Below are 20,787 nucleotides of genomic sequence, written 5' to 3' on the forward strand. Positions count from 1 at the left end.
TTTAATTTTGAACTATGTCAAACTAATAAAATTATTACTTTTAATCTATTTTAAGAATTGAAGTTTATAAATTAGGAGTCTAAGATAAAAATATCTAGAGTTTAGGATTTATGAATTGTAGTTTAGAAGTTTTAAATTAGGATGTAAAAACACACCTTATTTGTTATATATGGAAAATAATGAGATATTCAAAATTAAATTTAATAATCTAATTTAATTATAATTTTATAGTTGATCATGATATTAGTTATTTTGAGTTTTCTCTTCACCAAAAAAAATCATGATATTAGTTAATAATCTAATTTAATTATATTCATATAGGAAGCTCTAAAAAAAAATGATGATACTATTAGTTAACCAAAAGTGATCTCAACATAAGAACATAAATGTTCTATACCTACAATCATTCAATACAAAATCCACTTAATCAATTTTATTTTATTATATTATTCATCTCTTATTTTTTTATAAAAATATATTATTCATCTACAATGGTTAAATTCTAAAATCATATCAAATTATATTTGTTTATTAATTTTTTTAACAATATAAAATAATTAATTCCACAACAAAACAATATATCTTCAAACAAAACAAATGATTTAACAACATAATAATTTGCTAACAAAATTTGAATTTTGATGATTATTAATTTTTTTTTGAAATTATTGGTATAATTTTTAAAAATGAAAAAATGATTGGTACTTTTTAAAGCATAAAATTCAACTCGCGCAGCTTGAAATTGGTTAATGGTTAAACAAACAAAGCCTTGTCCCTTTACTTTTCTTAATGGTCAAGTTATATGGGATTTGATCATTTATATAAAAAGAAAAAAAAAAAGTTATATGGGATTGCAGTGCAGCACACTCCCACTAACTAAGGAGTCAAAAAGTCAAAAATTCCATTGCATCTAACAATTTTTAATTGATGTGGGTCCACTATATTTTTTAAATTGCATTACATTTCTTGAATTTCTAATTCTAATTCAATTTAGTAACACAACACAATTTCATTATTATGGTAATAAACACCTGTAATCAATTAATTCAAATATACTGTAAAAGACAAGGTAACATGTTTTTTTAAAGATAATACTGTAAAAGACATGGTAACATGTTACTCCATGCAAAAACACACATTGCATGACCAAACAAAAAAACAAAAAAACACAATACAACCTTGTAAAACAACAACATTCGACTGTTATAATAAAGACCGCCACATCAGCTTCCCATGTTAACCGCACCGTCTACGTTTCTGATTGCTAATCTAATTTTAAATTTTTAATAATCTTCTTCTAAATAAATCTGTCACTCACTTTTTCCCCCCTTTCACTTTTTCCTTAATTTTTTTTGGAAAGATTTTCCTTAATTTTAGTATTTTCTTTAAAAATATTTTCTTGCTGTGAAGGGTATTTTCTTTTCTTTAAAATATTATTAAAGCAGTAGAAATGTGAAACAGTGGAAAAATAAGAAAAAGAACTGAAATCACTAATCAGACTCCGGGAGGCAGCAAAAACCCAGTCTCATCTTCTTCTTCGCTCTCCATTCCATTGTGAGTACTCTTTTGTCACTCTACAGTTATGAAGTTTCTAATTGTAGGTGCATTATTTAGGCAAGTGATTCGATTGATACATTCCTGATTTTCTGATTTTCATTCTCTATTGCCTTTTCGGCTACTGCATTTTGATTCAGATTTTCTCTTTCTTCTGTGTTTATTATTAGGGAGTTCAATTTTGCTAGTTGGTGATTGCTAAGCCAAAATAAGGGGGAAAAATAGAACAGAGTACAGATTTCCTGGAAGACTAGCAAGTGCTGCTTTTTTACTCTGTTATCGTCGCTGGCAGTTATTGTGTAGCACGCGGATTGAAGAGTATTTGAAATCTGTTGCTTGGATATTATTGATTTGGTAAGTACTGCTTTTTGTTTTTCTGATTTTAGCTTTTCCTATAGTTTGGTTAACATTAAAGAGAAGGAACATATAAGCAAAAGTAAGATTTACTAAGACCAATACAAAAGGAGTGCTTTATTGTGTTTAATTGTATTTGCATTGATTTTTCTGTCCCTAAATTGTTGGTTTAGCTGAAGAAAAATGAGTCATGTTTACAAATAAATGGGTTGGATTGGAGAGGTATGCCAATTTTCTTGCGTTTCATTTTCCGGTTCATGATAGGTTGTTGATTTTTTAGCATGATCTTCTGTTTCGGTTGATTTAAACTTTTAGAACTTGAATCAGGAAGGTGCTATCAAGAGAATAAGTGTTCCCAATGCAATTTTGACTGAAAATCCACTTTCTGACCCTTTTGAACATAAATGGGGCTTAGAATTGCCTTCTCCAACCAAGTTTTGTCGTGGGGAAATGGCATTTAAAGCAGTTCCTGTATCACAAACTATAACTGTGAGTCCGGAAGTTGGTAGTTCTGGATCAGACATGGATATATCGTCTGACTCTGTGGATGACATATATGGGGAGCAATACTGGCTGCATTCGTGTCTCGAAGATGACAAGATTCCCAGTGTTGCAGCTCCTAGACATGCTTCTCCAATAAAAAAGAATGTGACTTATGACGAAAACAAACTTTCAGACACAGCCACTTAGGATTCCTTAATGCAACTGAGAAGTACTAATTATACTGCATCCTTTAGAGAAGCATATTCCTCAAATGGTTTTTCTTCGGGTGTTGCTTCTCAGGAAAAACTCGGAATGATGGCTAATCAGGTTTTCTTTCAAAATTGGTCACCTTGTCGATATGTAAATAAGACTTAGCTGGCATTGTGCAGTCTTGCTTATACATTGTGTGAGATCCTAAGCTTATGGCATGATCACCTCTATATGAATGGAAAGAGTAGCAGCTTCTTGACTTCAGCAAGTTCTGCAAAGAAAACACTAGTAGATGGGAATCAATTGTATTCTTCACTTTTTCGATCAGGAGAAGGCCTCCTTAGAATAACAAGATTTTGCATTAGGCGGATTTTAATTGATCAAAGGAGACAGTTCTAATAGACCCGCAAAAACCTTTCATTTAGCATGGATCATGAGGTAGCAACATGAAATTCTACATAGAGAAGTTGGTTACCTTATTTTCCCCTCTATATAGTTGCATTCATTAGCTTTATTTCACTCCATTATATCAGGGTTAATTGTTGAAGATAGATATGCTAATTCTCAAAGCCACAATCATGTGCATTTGTTTGGAAAATTGAGAACAGAAATAGCTTGTCACAAATTGCCTGTGATTGCAACTCAAAAATGAAGTGTCTATCAACTTTGGATCTCTCTATGAAGTGCCATGATTATGGTTGGCATATATAGTCAGTACTCTTTTGGTGTAAGCCCTACAAAATTCATCACACTTATGAAATTGAATCTCATTTAAAGTTCCAATCACCGATTCTAGGTCAATTAGAAGGTAGTAGACTAATGTTATGATCTGCTTGGACTAATATTCAACTGATGGATGTATTTTTCTCTGAAACTGCACTAATCTGGATACAATTTTTGCAGGTTTTCCATTACCCAACAATGAAGGACTTCAGTTATGCAAACAATAATAAAATTCCAACTGTTAGAGCTAATTTGAATAATCATGTAGCCGCGGATGAAGTTAATGTACCTACCAGTTCCTTACCTACTCGGGTACCCGCATTTCATGCAAGGTAGGTTTGATAGCTGAATTTATGATAGGCATATATCAGTTCTAGTTCCATTTCAATACTGAGGATAAATGGATATATTTTTAACCTTTTGAAGAGAGTGGTTTTAGTGGCCTTTTTCCTTGATTTGGTTTACATTTCTCAAAGTTCTTTTCTTTTTCAGCACACAAGGTCCTTGGTGTGCTGTGATCTCGTATGAATCATGCGTTCGATTATGTCTTCATTCATGGGCCAAAGGTTGTGCTAAAGAAGCTACCTACTTCTTGAAAGATGAATGTGCATCATTGCGCAGCTCTTTCGGGTGTGTTTCGAAATTCTGTTGTTATCTGTTTCTCTCTCAATAATGCTCTATGATTTGATATTTTGGTATTTTCATGTTCTTTTGGTTAATTCTTTATTTCATAATTGACTAATGCAGTTAGTCTAAAGATTTCAATGTGACTGAAGTTAGACATGTGGCCACAAGATATTGAAGTTAGCCTTATATTTGTTGGTTCTAAACTTGGATCACAATACATAATATTTTTGGCACAAAATAAAGTTCTTCATCCATTAGCACTTTTATCATCAAAAGTAGTAGAAATCATGAATAGAAATACTAAAGCTACATCATGTGATGGTTTTCTTAATTGGTCAACTTTTGGAATTTTATAATTGCTTAATTCAAATTTTGATTTTCTTGGCAATAGCTGCTTTGCATGTAGCAATAGTGGTGATTTATTGTAATTGAAAAATGACAGACTGCTTCTGTACTAATAAATAAGCATGTAGTTGTTGAAAATCTTTTAAATGGCGGCTTGCGTGCCTTTTTCTGTTTTCTCATTGGCTTTTCATCTCTTTATTGTTGTCATAGTCTACAGCAAGTATTGCTACAGCCAGAAGAAGAACTTTTGGCTAAACGGCATTCAGAGTTGGTAAGCGAGGCACCTGCAGCTGCACTAAAACCTAAGAAAACTTTTGGCAAAATGAAAGTGCAAGGTACAGATCTGTTTTCTTTGTTAGAGCACATTTGTTAAGTTGGAATGTAGTTTGCATTTTATGAATCTTGTTTTCTGTTGAATTTTTGTTTGTTGTACAGTGCGTAAAGTGAAAATGGGCTTAGATCCACCTGCTGGTTGCACTTTTTCATCTCTAAACCCATCCCTGATAAAACTTGAACCACTTCGTCAACATCTGTCAATTCTAAATTCATCCTTACATTCTGGATGGGAAGCTGTGCGGAAAGTCCGTGTGGCTCCTCAGATTCCTCCAAATGGTTCTGTTGCCCAACAAAGCCTAGCGTGCATGCGTGCCAGTACTCAATACATTAAACAGGTCTCCAGACTCTTAAAAAATGAGGTGACCATTTCACGCAACAGTCCCCCAACATATGAAGTGGTGCAAGGTATGCAAACCTTCACTTTACTCAGAGTTCAATTTCACGTTGTTGAACCACTAGTAGTAGACCTGGCAATTGTCGTGTTCGAGTCGTGTTCGTGTCGTGTCATTTCGGGTTCGTGTCAAAAAGAGTAAACCCAAACCCAACCCAAAAACTTTCGTGTCAAAGTCGTGTTAATCTATTCGGGTTAGTGTCGATTTCGTGTCGTGTTTTCGGGTTACATGTAATTTTGTTATGCATATATATTAATAATAACTCTTAAAAATATAAGAAGATATGGTACTGTTTTTAAACATTTTGTATCATTTTTAGATTAGTATGTTAACAATAATTATCGAAAAGTTCAATAATATCATGTTAGAGGATCATGTAATGTGTTTATAACAATTTAAGAAATTCAAATCAATATTTGCAATTAATAATTATAATTTTATTATCTTTATTAATAAAATCACATAAAAAACACGAGAGAATATAACAATAATTTTCAATATCCGTGTCATTTCGTGTCGTTTTCGGGTTCACATATCAACACTAACCCAACCCACAAATTAGCGTGTCAATTTCGTGTCAACCCAAAAATGACCTATTACCTATTAAGCTCAACACTAACACTAAAAATCCGTGTCGTGTTCGTGTCGTGTAATCGGGTCGTGTGTCATTTTGCCACCTCTAACTAGTAGTCATGCAAGTTCCTCCTGTTTTACCTGGAATTTGATTAGACACCTCTTATGTGGTCCTAAATCAGGAGCGAAGTTTGAAATCTTAGACTTAAGAGCTACAGGTTAATTCAGATGTTAAGGTTGTAAAGTCTATTGTAGCAGCAGTCCAGCCTTATTGATAATATTTGAAATTTTGAAGCTCTTACTAACTCACTTAGGACTAAGGAATACAATGGTACTATGAAGTACCGGAAGAGCACTCATGCATATCTCAATCATGGTAACTTCTGCTTCAATTGTTCAATTGATTGATACTGGAAAGTCAAACTATTAAGTCCACATGAAAGGTTGAAATGGGTGGTGAGTAAGACATGCTTTTAAACAGATCTGATTTCTAGGTGTTATAGTATAAACAAATGTGAACGTAGCTAGTTGTAGCAATATGTACAACCGAAGGAGCAATTATAGGGATCAATATATTTGTCCACTTCCTATACTCATTCATGTATATAAACTTTGTTACTCTCAATATATAAATGGAGTAGTTTTCTCCCAAAGTAACATGGTGTTAGAGCCTAGTTGAAATCTAGGTGTGTGTTTTTGTTCTTCTGGGTTGCATTGCCCAGATAACATTTTCTGTCCTAATGAGAACAACCTTGGGTTTCTTTGGTGATATTGTTTTGAGACTGTTTGTCTCACCGCCCCCTCCACTTAGACTGTACTGGTGCTCTCCTCTCCCCTGAATCCGGTCGCCAGATTCACAACATGTACGTCACACACACTGCCTCAGTGTCAGACGCTCCTCCCACGCGCCGGCGTGTGAAGGCACATGGAGCTTCCGTTCCGCCTACAATTCTCAGTCCCGATGACGACTGACCATTTCCAACGATAATCTTAAATCATTTTTTTCCTTGGTTTCTTTGGTGATATTGTTTTGAGATTGTTTGTCTCACTGCCCCCTCCACTTAGACTGTACTGGTGCTCTCCTCTCCCCTGAATCCGGTCGCCGGATTCACAACACGTACGTCACACACACTGCCTCAGTGTCAGACGCTCCTCCCACGCGCCGGCATGTGAAGGCACATGGAGCTTCCATTCCGCCCACAATTCTCAGTCCCGATGACGACTGACCATTTCCAACGATAATCTTAAATCAGTTTTTTCCTGGGTTTCTTTGGTGATATTGTTTTGAGACTGTTTGTCTCACTGCCCCCTCCACTTAGACTGTACTGGTGCTCTCCTCTCCCCTGAATCCGGTCGCCGGATTCACAACACGTACGTCACACACACTGCCTCAGTGTCAGACGCTCCTCCCACGCGCCGGCATGTGAAGGCACATGGAGCTTCCGTTCCGCCTACAATTCTCAGTCCCAACGACGACTGACCATTTCCAACGATAATCTTAAATCGGTATTTTCCTTGGGAAAGCTATTCTCCTGCTTTGTGTTGGGTCATTGTACTCCTAAGTCATCATATACCCAAATTATTAAGACCTAGTATTTTATATACACCTTTTAAATTGATTAATCTTATTCGAATTCATAGTATACACTACAGTACATCGCTTGGAACATTGTCATCTTGATTCTTTCTGAAAAGTGGCTGAGCTGTTTTTCTTTTACTTTGTATAACTTAATATGATATCCGCTGTTTTCAGAAACATACACTTGCTTGTTGATGTTGAAAAGTTCTTCTGAGGAGGAGACTGTTCGAATACAACCAGGATGTGCTGAAACTCACATGTTGTACGTGACATTTTCAATTTCAGATTTTCCTTGTTTCATCTTTTTGGTATTTGTTCATGAAATTTGTGTTATTTTAACGCAGCTTCCCTGATAACCATAGCGATGATTTGATAATTGAGGTTCAAGATTCCAAGGGAAAACATTGTGGTCGTGTCCTGGCCCAAGTGGCTATTATTGCAGATGACCCTGTAAGACAATTTTTATTTTTTCAGTTTAAGTGTAATGAAGGTAGTAGGTGTATTAGAAGAGATTTTAAATAGAACTCCAACTCTAACACAGAGTGACAAGCTTCGGTGGTGGCCCATTTACCATGAACCAGAGCATGAACTGATTGGAAGAATACAGTTGTATATAAACTATTCAACTACAATAGACGAGAGCAATAATCCCAAGGTAAATGTTTGGATTTTATTCTCTAGTAATTATCAGGAGTTATATTTAGGGAAGGCTATATTATTGGATCCTATATTTGACCAAATTTGAGTTTTGTCTCTGAACTTTGATTTGGTGAGATTTAGGAGCCAAATATCACCAAATTAAAGTCCTTGGGTAAAAAATCAAAATTGGCCAAGTACAAGGGCCAAATATATTGGTTTTCAGTTTTATTTAGGTTGAGTCTGCTCTTACTGGTTCTTTCATGAAGCACTATCAAGATACAGATAATTCTTTTGCACAATAATTCACTCCTTGTTTGCAGTGTGGTTGTGTTGCAGAAACTGTAGCATATGACTTTGTTCTGGAAGTTGCGATGAAAGTTCAACATTTTCAGCAAAGAAATTTACTTTTGCATGGCCCCTGGAATTGGTTAGTAACTGAATTCGCATCTTACTATGGTGTATCAGATGCATATTCCAGATTAAGGTATTAGGATATTACGATGTCTTTTTGTTCACTATAATAGCAATTAAATATATACTGCATACATAGTACTGATGTTAAACTCCAAAATTATTGCCTTAATGTAGATACCTTTCCTATGTCATGGATGTGGCTACACCCACCAAAGACTGTCTTGACTTGGTACATGATTTGCTTCAACCTGTGATCATGAAGGCCAATAGGAAGTGTGTATTGAGTCACCAAGAGGTATGACTTAAAATTTCTTTTGATTTTGTGATCCATAAATTGGAAAATTTGCTCTTGTTCTTCTTCATATTGTGCTTGCTTAAGTTGACTTTCGCACTATTTCATATTATTTGTTAATATCTTGAATTAATCTGGGCACTTTTTATTAGTGATGATGAAAGTTCAACTCTTGAGTAGAACTATGAAACGAGTGTGATGGTGTTTCAACTTTTTCGTCCCTTTGGTGCAAAAGGAGAATTTATATATTATATAATAGATTAGTATATATTATATATTAGTATTAGTATATATTTATTATTTTTCAATATTATAATTATATAGATTATAATAAACTAAACCGAAGAAAGGAAGAACCTTAGTATGTCTACCCCTAGGGGGGAGCTAGGGGTTCATGGGAGGGTCTGTTGACCCGCTGGCCCACCAGAGACCCCTCTAGAGGGGTGCCTCTTGGCAGAGCTCCACCACTTGGCGCCATGGCTGGGAATGATGGGGGCTGCTTTCAGCACCTCATTCTGTGTTTGCTGGCCCAGGTCTCCATGCAATTTTTACTAGTCTTCCTATCTTAAACCATCTCTGTTTTATGATAGCTTGGATATATCTTTCCTGCATATTTGTATGATTCCTAACTTAGATAACTTATACCTTCCAAGTTAATCCTGTTTTTTGAATTCAGTTATATGTTTTTCAAATTCAAGATAATCACGAGTTAAACAATAATTTAAGAGTACATGCTGGGGGAAACTATAACCATTTAGAATAAGAATAAAACTTGGGTCTAATAAAGGAAATTGCAAATTGAGTTTTGTAAACAATTTACTTCCTATTTTATACAGAATCGCATTCTTGGAGAGGTTGACGATCAAATTCAACATATTCTGGCTCTGGTTTTTGAGAACTACAAGTCTTTAGACGAATTATCACCATCTGGTATGATGGATACTTTCGGTCCTTTCAGTGGCCTGGCAGCTCCTGCTCTGGCTCCTGCTGTCAAGCTATATGCTCTCCTGAATGATGTATTAATATCCGAGGTGCAACTGAAGTTGTGCAGACATTTTCAGGTACCAATATCTGTCCTTTTCCATATTATGCTTTTGTTATTTCTTAATCTTTTACTTCATGATTTGCCAATGATCCTTCAGGCTGCTGCAAAGAAGAGATCAAGAAGGCATGTGGCTGAGACGGATGAATTTATGAACAGCAATGGTGGCACAGTGATGGATCCATTGATGCTTTCAACTTCTTATCAGAAAATGAAATATCTTATTTCTAGTGTTAAAAATGAGATTTGTACTGATATACAGATCCACAATCAGCATCTTCTCCCAAGGTAAAAGTTAAATACATTCATTTATTCTTTGTTGGTTCAGGCAAGAATTCTAATAATTTCCTTTGGTATTTATAAGCTGTGTTGTTCAATTAGTCAGCAAATAAGTCTAGCTAATTGATTGTTTTGTCACTTGTCTATCCTTTACCTTCCGAGTGGTAATCCTTTTTCTTTTTTCTCTTCTTCAGTTTCATAGACCTACCAAATCTCTGTGCAGCTATATACAGTGTGGATCTCTCCAGCAGATTGCGTGCATTTCTTAGTGCATGTCCCCCCCCTGGTCCCTCACCTCATATAACTGAACTTGTCATTGCGACATCAGATTTTCAAATGGATCTTGCTTCTTGGAATCTCAAGTATTCTATATTTGTCATGCATTTTCTATCAATTCATTAATTTATGGTTTTTATTACTTGCAAGTTGTAACCTTTTTCATCTTGTTACTTTGTGCAGTCCTGTGAAAGGTGGAGTAAATGCAAAAGAGTTGTTCCATCCATATATAACCCTTTGGATCCAAGACAAACGTCTGATTTTGCTTGACACTTGCAAATTAGACAAGGTATAAACTTTACATCGTCATATTTCGCTAACATTTTGAACTCAAATTGATTACTATACTGTTTGTAGAAGTAACTATTGCAATGCATTTATTTATATGTTGGAGTTATATTGATCATTCGCATGGATTTTATACTTCAATGAGTGGCATTTTTCCTTCTTTTGTTCTGTAAGAAATCTTACTAAAAATAGAGTTGATTTAGGTAAAATGGTCAGGTGTGAAAACGGAACATTCAACAACTCCTTTTGTTGATGATATGTATGACCAACTAAAGGACACACTGGACGAATATGAAGTAATAGTTTCTCGTTGGCCAGAGTATATTATTGTCTTGGAGAGAGTAAGTTATTTTTCTGCTGATCTTATAATTTTCTTAATCTTGAGATTAAAATATTCATGGCATAACATCTATATTTGTCAAAAGGCTATTGCAGATGTTGAGAAGGCAATTATTGAAGCTCTGGACAAGCAATATGCTGATTCCTTATCACCTTTGAAGGACAGTCTTGTACCAAAGATCTTTGGCCTCAAATATGTCCAAAAGCTTGCCAAGAGGACCGGGGAAATCTATGTTGTCCCTCATGAGGTGAAGATCAATTTTTGTGTGCATGTTATCTTAGAAGTCTGATCTGTCTGTTATTTTAAGCGCTAGAGCTATTATACTTTTGTTTCAGTTAGGGGTTCTTTTGAACTCTATGAAAAGGATGTTGGATGTGCTGGGACCCAAGATAGAAACCCAGATGAAGTCATGGATTTCTCGCTTCCCTGATGGTGTAGATACAGTCCAAGGAGAATGTCTTAGTGAAATTACAGTGTTGCTCAGATCCAAATTCAGAAGTTACATCCAAGCAATTGTGGAAAAATTGGCAGAGAATGTCAGTGGTTCTTTTCCCTTTAGATTAGTTTGCTGAAAGTTATTTGTTGATAGAAATAGCATTAATTCAATATGCACAGTAGAAGTTTAGTTGCTGGATCTGAATATGCACTTTTTTAAGTAGGCGGATTTTTCGTTTTTTTTTTTTTTTTTTTTGCATATCAAAATCGCATGTTAAAATTGTGGGTCATTCAGATTCAATAATAAGTCTATGTCGTACTTTTATATAGACAAAGCTGCAGAATATTACAAAACTGAAGAGTATAATCCAAGAGTCGAAGGAGACAATGGAGGAGTCTGATCTCCGAAACAGAATGCAGCCTTTGAAGGATCTGCTGATAAAAACAATAGATCATCTGCATTTGGTAGTTGAACCTCACGTGTTTATAGCCATTTGCCGAGGTTTCTGGGACCGCATGGGACAGGTATAATAAAACCTTTGGATCTATGGGATTATAAATGTTTTTAAAGTCGTCCACATAATACTTGTATTTTTCTTCTTTTTATACAATCAGGAGATACTTCAGTTTTTGCAAAATAGGAAGGAGAACAGATCCTGGTACAAGGGCTCCCGGATTGCACTTTCTGTAAGCCATAGTTACCTCAAAGCTGACAAATTGTTGTTCTATATGTTGTTTCACATATTTTCAAAGTCATAATTACGGGTGAAACTGCAACTTTCTTAATCTGAAATAGGAGTACATACCCTGGTACAAAGGCTCCCGGATCGCACTTTCTGTAAGCCATAGTAACCTCAAAGCTGACAAATTGCTTTTCTATTTGTTGTTTCACATATATTTTCAAAGTCATAATTACGGGTGAAACTGCAACTTTCTTTTTTTTTTTTTGAAATAGCACAATAGAAACTGCAACTTTCTTAATTTGAAATAGCACAATATTTTACTCATGCAAAATGCCAATTGCTATCTGAAATTCAATTATCTTAACAATATATCCACAAAAATGTTTGATCTAGCATATGACTGTTGCTGAAGCTGGTTTTAGAAACTGATTTTCTTGGTATCGATTCGATGATATTAGATACACTTATTACACCTCATGAATGGACTAACATGATATGTTCTAATTAGTTATTGCAAGAAAACATTTTGTTACCTGTTCTGACTGAGTTTGGTGACATATTTCGATCTTTTAGATCTTCTGATTCATCACTGCTTCTGAAATTGCAGATCTTGGATGACATATTTGCATCCCAAATGCAGCAATTGCTGGGAAATGCGCTGCAAGAGAAAGACTTGGAGCCACCAAGATCCATAATGGAAGCAAGATCGGTGCTTTGTGAAGATTCAATAAACGACCAGGACAAAAATTACTATTATTAGACTCATCTTTCCTTTGTATATATATATGGTTCGATCAATATTTTCATCCTCGCAGGTCGCAGAATGGAAGTGCTGTCAATTTTGATCTTTTTTGAGTTTGTAGAGTTCCATCACCATAACCTTCATGGTCAATCTCCCAATTTTTCTCAGAGAATGTCGAATTCGGAAGCAATTCATTTCAGTTACAGTTGTAAAGTTAGATCTAAGATACTTTGGTAATACACATTACTCAAATTTTCTCATATTACTCTCTATATATAGGAACTCCATTTTAACTTATTGTGAATATATATTTACCACTTAGTTAGATGGCATCCATATTTATATGCAAGTCAATTTTATGTATGTATTTTTGGGGGGATTAAGGAACAGTTAAACTCATACATGTGTTCTAAATCAAATATGTTGTTTTGAGCATTTAGAAACATCCACATTTTTTAAGCGTATCTCTATTTGCAATTGCAGAATGTGGTTTCTATGGTTACATTAGAATTTCAATTTTACTTTCAATACATTTCATTTTGCATTCTTTTAGCAATTAACATCAGTTTCAATTTATGAGACTAAATTAATCTTTTAATATAAATTATTATTATTAATAAATTAATTTTTTTTAAAGTGACAACTACACTTAATATTTTATTTAAGCAATTCTTCTCTTAATAAACAAGCTTATAAAAATTATCATTAGTAAGTTATACATAAAAAAAAAAATTGTAACACGCATTTACAATTGAATTAGAGGCCATTATACTATAGTGGGCATGTTCATGTGGTAAGCTTTTTAATTTGCAATACCTTTTTCTATTTTATTACATTTCTTTTCTCCGTATGGATTGCCACTTCTGAGATAATGTAATTAAATTGCAACTCCACACCTACTTTTTTTTTCTTTTTATAAAAAAAAAATAATTATTTCAGTTATAGAAAAAAAAAACATCTTAATCTTAATATAGGTAATTAAAAATTTATAATCTACAAATATACTAGTTTTGATACAATATCAGAAAACAAATTCCACTCAGACTCGATTTCAGAGTATTTTTCTTCAGGAATGATTTCATAATTTTTTAATGAGTCAGATCCATGTGATGGTAGATGAAACCCTTTTTTTCATGTTGTGATAATACTCATATAGAGAGATAAACCACAACCACCCACAGAGAGAAATACAAGAAATGAGAAATACAAGGATAAAATAAAATATGTCTAGTTTTGGTATTTTTAAACCAATGCTCAAATATAATGGCCCTGTTTAGTAAAGAGCGTTTTGGGATAAAAAGAGCGGTTTTGACCAACTTTAGCAGTTTGACCACTGAAACTGCTGATTGGAGTGTTTGGTGGAGAGAGGTTTGGGAGAGAGTTTTGGGATGAACACGCTAATTTAGAAAAAGCTCCTTTTAGGAGCTTTTTCAATTAGCGTTTTGCAATATTAAAATTAATGGACTTCTTTAACCCTAATTATTTTATATATATTTTCATGTATTAAAAAAAAGAAATGCCCTTATTCGTCTTTTTGCACAAACCGCTATTATCAATCGGCTAATTTTTACCAAACAGGTCTAGACAAACAGCTAGTCAAATCAGCTAACAGCTAATTCCTAAACAGGACCAATATAAGAAAAAAGAAAAAGAAAAACCATTACGCAATTAGAGTAAAGACAAAGGATAGTCTCATATTAATAAACTGCTATTGATATACAATAAGACATTAAAATGATAATATGACAATTTATGAAATCACTTGTGCCTTAAATACTGGTACTCTCTTATTTGACACCCTCCAATCTATGGAATCCACGTGGGATCTCTTCTTATTTTCTATTGGTATTTTTGAGATTATTCTCATATATCTCATGGTACAATGTAACCTGCAAATTTAGACAACAACAAAGAAAAAATGATATATTAGGAAAGTTGTGCACTTTGCAAATAACATTCTTCATTTCACATTAACAGTTCAAAAACTGTTTTTTATTTTTTAATTATGAAATAATTTCACTATTTTCCTCAATTATATATAAAATTATAGTAATTCAGTCTTAGTTTAATTATGTTAATAAAATTGAAATATATATATAAAAGAAAAAACTTACGTCCACACTTTTTTCCAGCATGTCTATTTTTGATATTGCATCGTTTGGGAATAGTAATAGCAATGGCAGGCTTAATTCCAGCTTGGCTAGCCAAAGGAGATAACAGTACAGCACAAAGACATTTAGGAGCAGCGTTGATGAGCGCAGCCACTTTTGTGCAGCAAGTTGGAGGCACACTTGCTTTGGCGTTCCCAGCTGCGGTCAAGCAAGGACTCATGCTAGCTGCCGCTGTATTAATGGGTGTCTTCCCACACTCCCCTGCACCATATACTCCCAACAACAAAGTGTTTGAAGCAACTAAAAATAGCACTATACTCACAACATAGCCTCTCATCTTCAACTTTCCTCTTCCATCTAATATTATGTATGCATATCTATATATATACATGCTTCATCAACACCAATCATGAAAGGGAGGAAAAAGAATACAACAAATAAATTTAATGCTCTTGTTAGTGGGTTGGTTGTGGATCAAACGTGCTAAGAAAAATGATGTTTGTGGGATTTTGTTTTCAAATTACAATCATTTCACTTGTATAAATAACTTGATGAGAAATTCTAATATAGTTCCGATCCATTGGACCTTGTCAATAGAAACATTATAATTATTCACTCTCTTTCCTTACCTTGATCATCTCCCAATGAGGTAACATGTTTCTTTTTTTTTTATTAGTTTGATCCATTGTATCCGATCCACTGTAGATATTCTCTAACTTGATAGCCTGCTAACAATCTAAAGCAACTGATAACACTTTTACAATTATTCATACACTAGGTAATAGTCCTAAAAAAACACTTGAGCAGTCCTTTGAGGCGCATATTGTCTAAACAAAGTAACTTGGTATTGAAGTAAGGGTTCATTGGCTTCTATATATATAATTCCTAATACTATGATATATATAATTAATATAAGGGTAAATTTCAAATAAAACCCCTGTGGTTTTACTAATTTTTAGATAAAGGATTGTGGTTTACTTTTTGTCAAAACGAGGATTGAGGTTTTCAACTTTAGCAAAATAAGGACTTTTTCGATTGATACTATTAAAATCACCCTTAACGACTTCAAAAATGACATATTTTAAGAACTACTAATATTCTAAGCAACTTTAATTCTTCAACTTTTTTATTTTGAGATCATTTAGATGAAGTTTGGTAAAGAGAGAGAAAGTTAATGTTTAGAGAGAGAAAGTTCCAAAAAAGATGATTTTCGAAAATCGAAAATGTAGTTCCATATAGAATATGACATTGAACAACTTTAATTCTTAAAATTTTTCATTTTAAGGTCGTTAAAGATAGTTTTAATAGCATTAATCCAAGTGTGAAACCTCAATCATCGTTTTGACAAAAAGTAAACCACAGTCCTTTATCTGAAAATTAGTGAAACCAGATGAGTTTTATTTAAAATTTACCCTATAATACACATGATACATATTATTAGGATAAAACTAGTAGATGCGCGATGTAAGAGTTATGAAATTTTGTTATCTTTTCAGAAAATAATAAATAATTAGATAAATTTTATGATTTAATTAGGCCACCTTGTTGCATAGTATATATAATACTTCATATATATTGTAGTTTTTTTAAATAGTTGTGTTTAATCTTGCATTATTGTATATTCATTTTTTATATAATATAATTGTCAATATTATCAAATTTTAATATTTTAACTATGTGAGCAAAATTTTCATAACAATTTTTATAATCTAATTTCTAAAAAAAAAAGTTAACTATAAATTCACCATTAATTGAATACAAAATAATAATTTTATTAAATTGAAGAATAAAAATAACAAAATGGGCTTCATACATTGATCATTTACCTTTGAACATGTCCAAAAAGCTTGATTCGCTAGGGCTATGCATCAGTTCAAAATTGAACAAAAAAAATAAATAATGAAATTACCAAAATACTTGGCACCAAACCGAATAACATGTAAAACCGTATTTTTTTTTGGCAGGGAAAAGAAAGTAAAGACAAAACAACCACCACAACAAATTAATCCAGAATTAGCCTAGGAAAGCTAACCCCCACAATATCTTCAGAAAGCAAAGATAACAGGAAATCAAAAGGAGAGGAGAAAATAGAGACGCCCAAAACCCTCTCATGGCCCTCATCAGTAAGCCGATCTGCCACCCGATTCTGCTCCTTGAAAACATGACAAAAGTTGATAGAATCGAAAGAGGAGTAAATCCTTCTAATTGTTTTAACTAAATTCTGGCTCCTTAAACACAGAACCACAATATCCAGTTCGATTTGAAACCGATAAAGCGGATTTAGTTAAAAAAAAAAGTAAAAATAACAAATAAAAATCACTATATTTCTTCATTAAATTTACCTCAACAAAAAAAATTAAAATAGTTTCAAAATATATTTATATTGATTTATTATCTCAACAACAATAATAATAAAAAAATAAAGTATACTATGTGTATTTCGGTGTGGTTCGATTTTTTTTTTTGTTAAACCTAACCGAAACGAATACCGAAATGCATCTAAAACTAAAACCGATGCTGAACCGAAGTGTAAAAAATATTGAACCGGATAAACCGAATTATATCGTTTTGTTTTTCCTGTTTCAATCATTTTTTTGTTTTTTTACGGTTTTTCACCTTTTTCCATTTTTTACGTTTTTTCTTAAATAATATATATTAAATATTTGAATAATCGATGATAATAATTAAAAAAATTTAAATAAATAAGAAATTACACTTAAAATTAAAGTGGTATTTTGAACTATAAAACAAGTTATTCCATCGTATTCTTTTTTTTTATTTTTTGAGTAAAAACGGGAGGCTAGAGAGCAGTCAATCGAAGGAAACCCAAATAGTTAGGAAACCAACAACCGAAGCCGCAAACTAGGCCCAATTTATTAAAAAAGAGCAAAATGTAGAAAGAATAAAGTACAACCCAAGGGTTTACATAAATCTATACTGTTCTAAGGTGCAAAAATCCGAAAAAACACGGTGGTTGCAGAAGTCTGGTGTAGAATTCCACCAAATAATATGTTCTGAAGTTACCCCGTATTTTGCAAGAGCATCGGCAACCTTGTTTCCCTCACGAAAAATATGGGAAGTCATAACTTCCATTTGGGAGCATTGAGCTAGACATCGGAGCCAATCCTGTCGTATAGACCAAAGAACCTCAGTGCTGCGGGTTTTAAGTAAGTTAACAACATAACTTGAGTCGCATTCCGCCCAAAGGTTTAGCCAACCTTTTTCACGGGCTAAGTCAATTGCAAAAATCACTGATTTTAATTCAGCTAAATAAGCATAAGTGTTAGGTATCGGAAAAGCGAAGCAACTCTTAGAGAAACCACGATAATTGCGGAAAATACCACCAGCTCCTGCCCATAGCAGATCCATCAGTGTTTACCTTTGTTCACCAATCAAATATAGGAATAATTGATTCTAATAAAGAAAACATATTATATTTTATCCTATTCTATTCCTTGGTAATATTTATTCTATTCCATTCCACGAGCAAATGATGTTAGTAAGTTAAACTGTGTTCCCTTCATCTACCACTACACAATCAAATCACATATTAATTTTCTGAAGCAGATAGGACTTTGATGGTATAAACATGCATTTGCTTGCCTTACTCGACAAGAGAAATAAAAGAATAAAAAGAACCTCGAGGCATAATATAAATATATCCATGGCAGGCAACTTAGCACAGAGAAAGAAAAAAAAAGTCCATCAAAATTTTATTTGATCAATTTGAAGATAACTGTTGGGATAATTTAATTTTTAGTGTAGGTTATAATTTTATTTTATGGTTCAATACATTTAATTAAGTTCATCTTTCAACAAAATAAAAATAAAAGTGAAAAATAGTATAAAAAAGAAAAAGTCAAAACGTATGTGGAAATATGAGCTGATTTTTAGCAAACACGACAGTGACTATAACTACAAAATCGGCATCAATTCGAATGCATTTTGATTCGATTTCAAGGCCATTTGAAAGTTCAGGATCTTAGCTTTCAAATGACACCTTATGGACATCAAACAGACTCATACTGAAGCTAGGAGACTCCATCAAAGATTAGTTTCGGGAAAATTACAGCAAACACACCATGTACGGATTTCATACCCTCAACCCCTTTTCTTTGACTTCAAACACACCCATGAACATGGTGGAGGAGAAAAACAATGGTGGTGGAAGGTAGTTGCTATAAATAGAGCTCACTTTCTTCATTCCAACCGAATCAAATTCCCAACAAAAATCAACCAATCAATTTTCAAATCAATCTTCGGATTCAATCTATCCAATTTTGGAATCAACTTCCAAATCAAACTCTCAACAAAAAACAATCTTCAAATCCAACTTTGAAATCAATAAACATATCAATCTTCAAATCCAGTTTCAGATTCAATATATCCAACTTCGGATCATATTATCAATCTTCAATCTCTCAAATTCAACATATCAAATCAATTTGATCAATCTCAGCCTGCTTTTCCAAATCGAACTCTGAAATTTTCAGACAAAGCTCTCAAAATTCAGAAACTTTAGGTCCGAAATTCTTTTGGTTTACTCAACCAAATCTCAATCCGATTTTTTATATTTTTAGATTAATCGTTACCAACATTGCCCAACAATCAATTCGATCTCTCTTAGTCTAGATCAAAATTCATCATTGTCATCTTCCTCAAAAGCTTTCAAGCATTTTTGTGAAACCAAAATCCTCGAAACCACACTTTCAAGTCATTCTTAGTTTACACTCTTATTCTAAATCATATTTAGAAACTTTTTATTGATTTCAAATCAATCACGAAGACTAGAGACCAACGCTTTAATTTTTCATTATTGAAAGTTTATCAAACAACCTTTCTAGAGACTACTTTTCCAAAAATTATTCCTAGCTCCTTGCTCCATCAATTCGTCCCAAATTAATTTTAATCCATTTAGTGACACCAAATCTTGAAATCTCAGTTTTTATTTCGTGAAAATCAGACTTCTACAGCCTTCAAAATCGTTCTTGAAGTAGCTATTTTAAAATGAATCAAGTTTTTGGTTTCCAGCCATCAAACAATTATCTGTTAGAGCTATTTTAAAAAAATTGTTCCGAGCTCGTTACTCAATCTTTTTCTGAGATTTCACTTCCAAACTCTTCCATTACACACGAACTTTAAATCTTAGCTTTCATTTCGCTCAAATCTAATATCTACAGTCTTAGAAATCAAGCTCCAAAATCCCACAAAATCACTATTTTTTTTCAGAAATTACTATTCATATTCATTAAAATGGTAAAGTGCTGATATAGTCCTTAGACTTTTTAAGTCACTCCATATTCGTCCAGAATTATCCGAATGACTCAACGGTTACCAATCCAAATTCAAAAATAACTTTAAAACTCTTCTTGTTCATTTCTCTATATTTCTGTTATTATATATAGTATAGATTGGCAGGTAATGGACAACCATTTTAACTTACAAGTCAACAATTTCTAATAATCTATCCAATTTAAATAAAGATCATAAATCCAAAATAACTTCTATCATAATAATAATATGTTCTTCAACATATATAGATGTTGATCTAATAACCATCAATCAAACCTCATACTATTCATCTAATAATCATCAATCAAATCTCATATTATTTCTAGTTTATTATTACGTACTTCCACAATAATAATAAGTAATGTTATTTAAAATAATTAATAATTACTCGTATAAATTTTCTTTTTATATTTTTTTTCAAAGAGGATAAGTTTGAATTCACAATCTTCCGTCTCTAAATTTCAAAACGTATGAAAATGAGCTTATAAAATTATTACATGTATTAACAAAATAAGTAATAATGATGATGATATTTTGTATAGATTTGATTGGAGGTGGGATCTCCAATTGGCAATTATGCCTTCACATCAGGGAAGAAAATTGAAAGATTAATCATGGTGACGCTGATTAGAGTAACTGTAGTGTACCCAGCACCTAATTATTTAATTAATGCATTCATAACACTTTTTTTTTTATCTTAATTTATTATGTAAGTTGCCGACATATGTATTTTTTTGCCATTCAACAAGTCTTTAATGCTTTCTCCACAAATTTTAAA

At 33.0% G+C, this 20,787-nt stretch overlaps 2 protein-coding genes across 3 annotated transcripts; one reads left to right on the forward strand and one right to left on the reverse strand.

Moving 5' to 3' along the window:
• Positions 1 to 1,388: 1,388 nt before the first annotated feature.
• Positions 1,389 to 13,005, forward strand: LOC136230957 (uncharacterized). 2 transcript variants are annotated; one of them, XM_066020174.1, is made up of 22 exons: positions 1,389 to 1,554; positions 1,725 to 1,908; positions 3,505 to 3,656; positions 3,817 to 3,954; positions 4,507 to 4,631; positions 4,732 to 5,037; positions 7,351 to 7,438; positions 7,521 to 7,626; positions 7,718 to 7,831; positions 8,136 to 8,299; positions 8,404 to 8,524; positions 9,358 to 9,582; positions 9,664 to 9,851; positions 10,037 to 10,204; positions 10,302 to 10,407; positions 10,610 to 10,747; positions 10,832 to 10,993; positions 11,082 to 11,282; positions 11,512 to 11,706; positions 11,797 to 11,868; positions 11,978 to 12,019; positions 12,472 to 13,005. In XM_066020174.1, the coding sequence occupies exons 3-22, from the start codon at positions 3,523 to 3,525 to the stop codon at positions 12,622 to 12,624; spliced, it is 2,946 nt and encodes a 981-aa protein (XP_065876246.1). In that variant the 5' UTR covers positions 1,389 to 1,554; positions 1,725 to 1,908; positions 3,505 to 3,522; the 3' UTR covers positions 12,625 to 13,005. The 2 variants fall into 2 exon arrangements, with proteins under 2 accessions (XP_065876246.1, XP_065876247.1); XM_066020175.1 differs by lacking the exon at positions 11,978 to 12,019 and having other exon boundaries at positions 1,393 to 1,554.
• Positions 13,006 to 14,280: 1,275 nt separating this feature from the next.
• LOC136230447 (non-specific lipid transfer protein GPI-anchored 19) lies at positions 14,281 to 15,087 on the reverse strand. Its single transcript, XM_066019511.1, has 2 exons — positions 14,721 to 15,087; positions 14,281 to 14,495 (listed from the first exon to the last, which is right to left on the reverse strand). Exons 1-2 carry the CDS (start codon positions 15,052 to 15,054, stop codon positions 14,479 to 14,481), a joined length of 351 nt encoding a protein of 116 aa, XP_065875583.1. The 5' UTR covers positions 15,055 to 15,087; the 3' UTR covers positions 14,281 to 14,478.
• Positions 15,088 to 20,787: the final 5,700 nt, after the last annotated feature.

The sequence above is a fragment of the Euphorbia lathyris genome, chromosome 5 (genome assembly GCF_963576675.1).
Source record: "Euphorbia lathyris chromosome 5, ddEupLath1.1, whole genome shotgun sequence".
NCBI classification, from domain to species: Eukaryota; Viridiplantae; Streptophyta; class Magnoliopsida; order Malpighiales; family Euphorbiaceae; genus Euphorbia; species Euphorbia lathyris.

Coding starts and splice junctions, on each gene's coding strand:
- LOC136230957 (XM_066020174.1), top strand. CDS start 3,523: ATGAAGGACTTCAGTTATGCAAACAATAATAAAATTCCAACTGTTAGA. Junction 7,439..7,520: donor TGTGCTGAAACTCACATGTT/GTACGTGACATT, acceptor ATTTTAACGCAG/CTTCCCTGATAACCATAGCG. Junction 11,283..11,511: donor TGGAAAAATTGGCAGAGAAT/GTCAGTGGTTCT, acceptor ACTTTTATATAG/ACAAAGCTGCAGAATATTAC.
- LOC136230447 (XM_066019511.1), bottom strand. CDS start 15,054: ATGAGAGGCTATGTTGTGAGTATAGTGCTATTTTTAGTTGCTTCAAAC.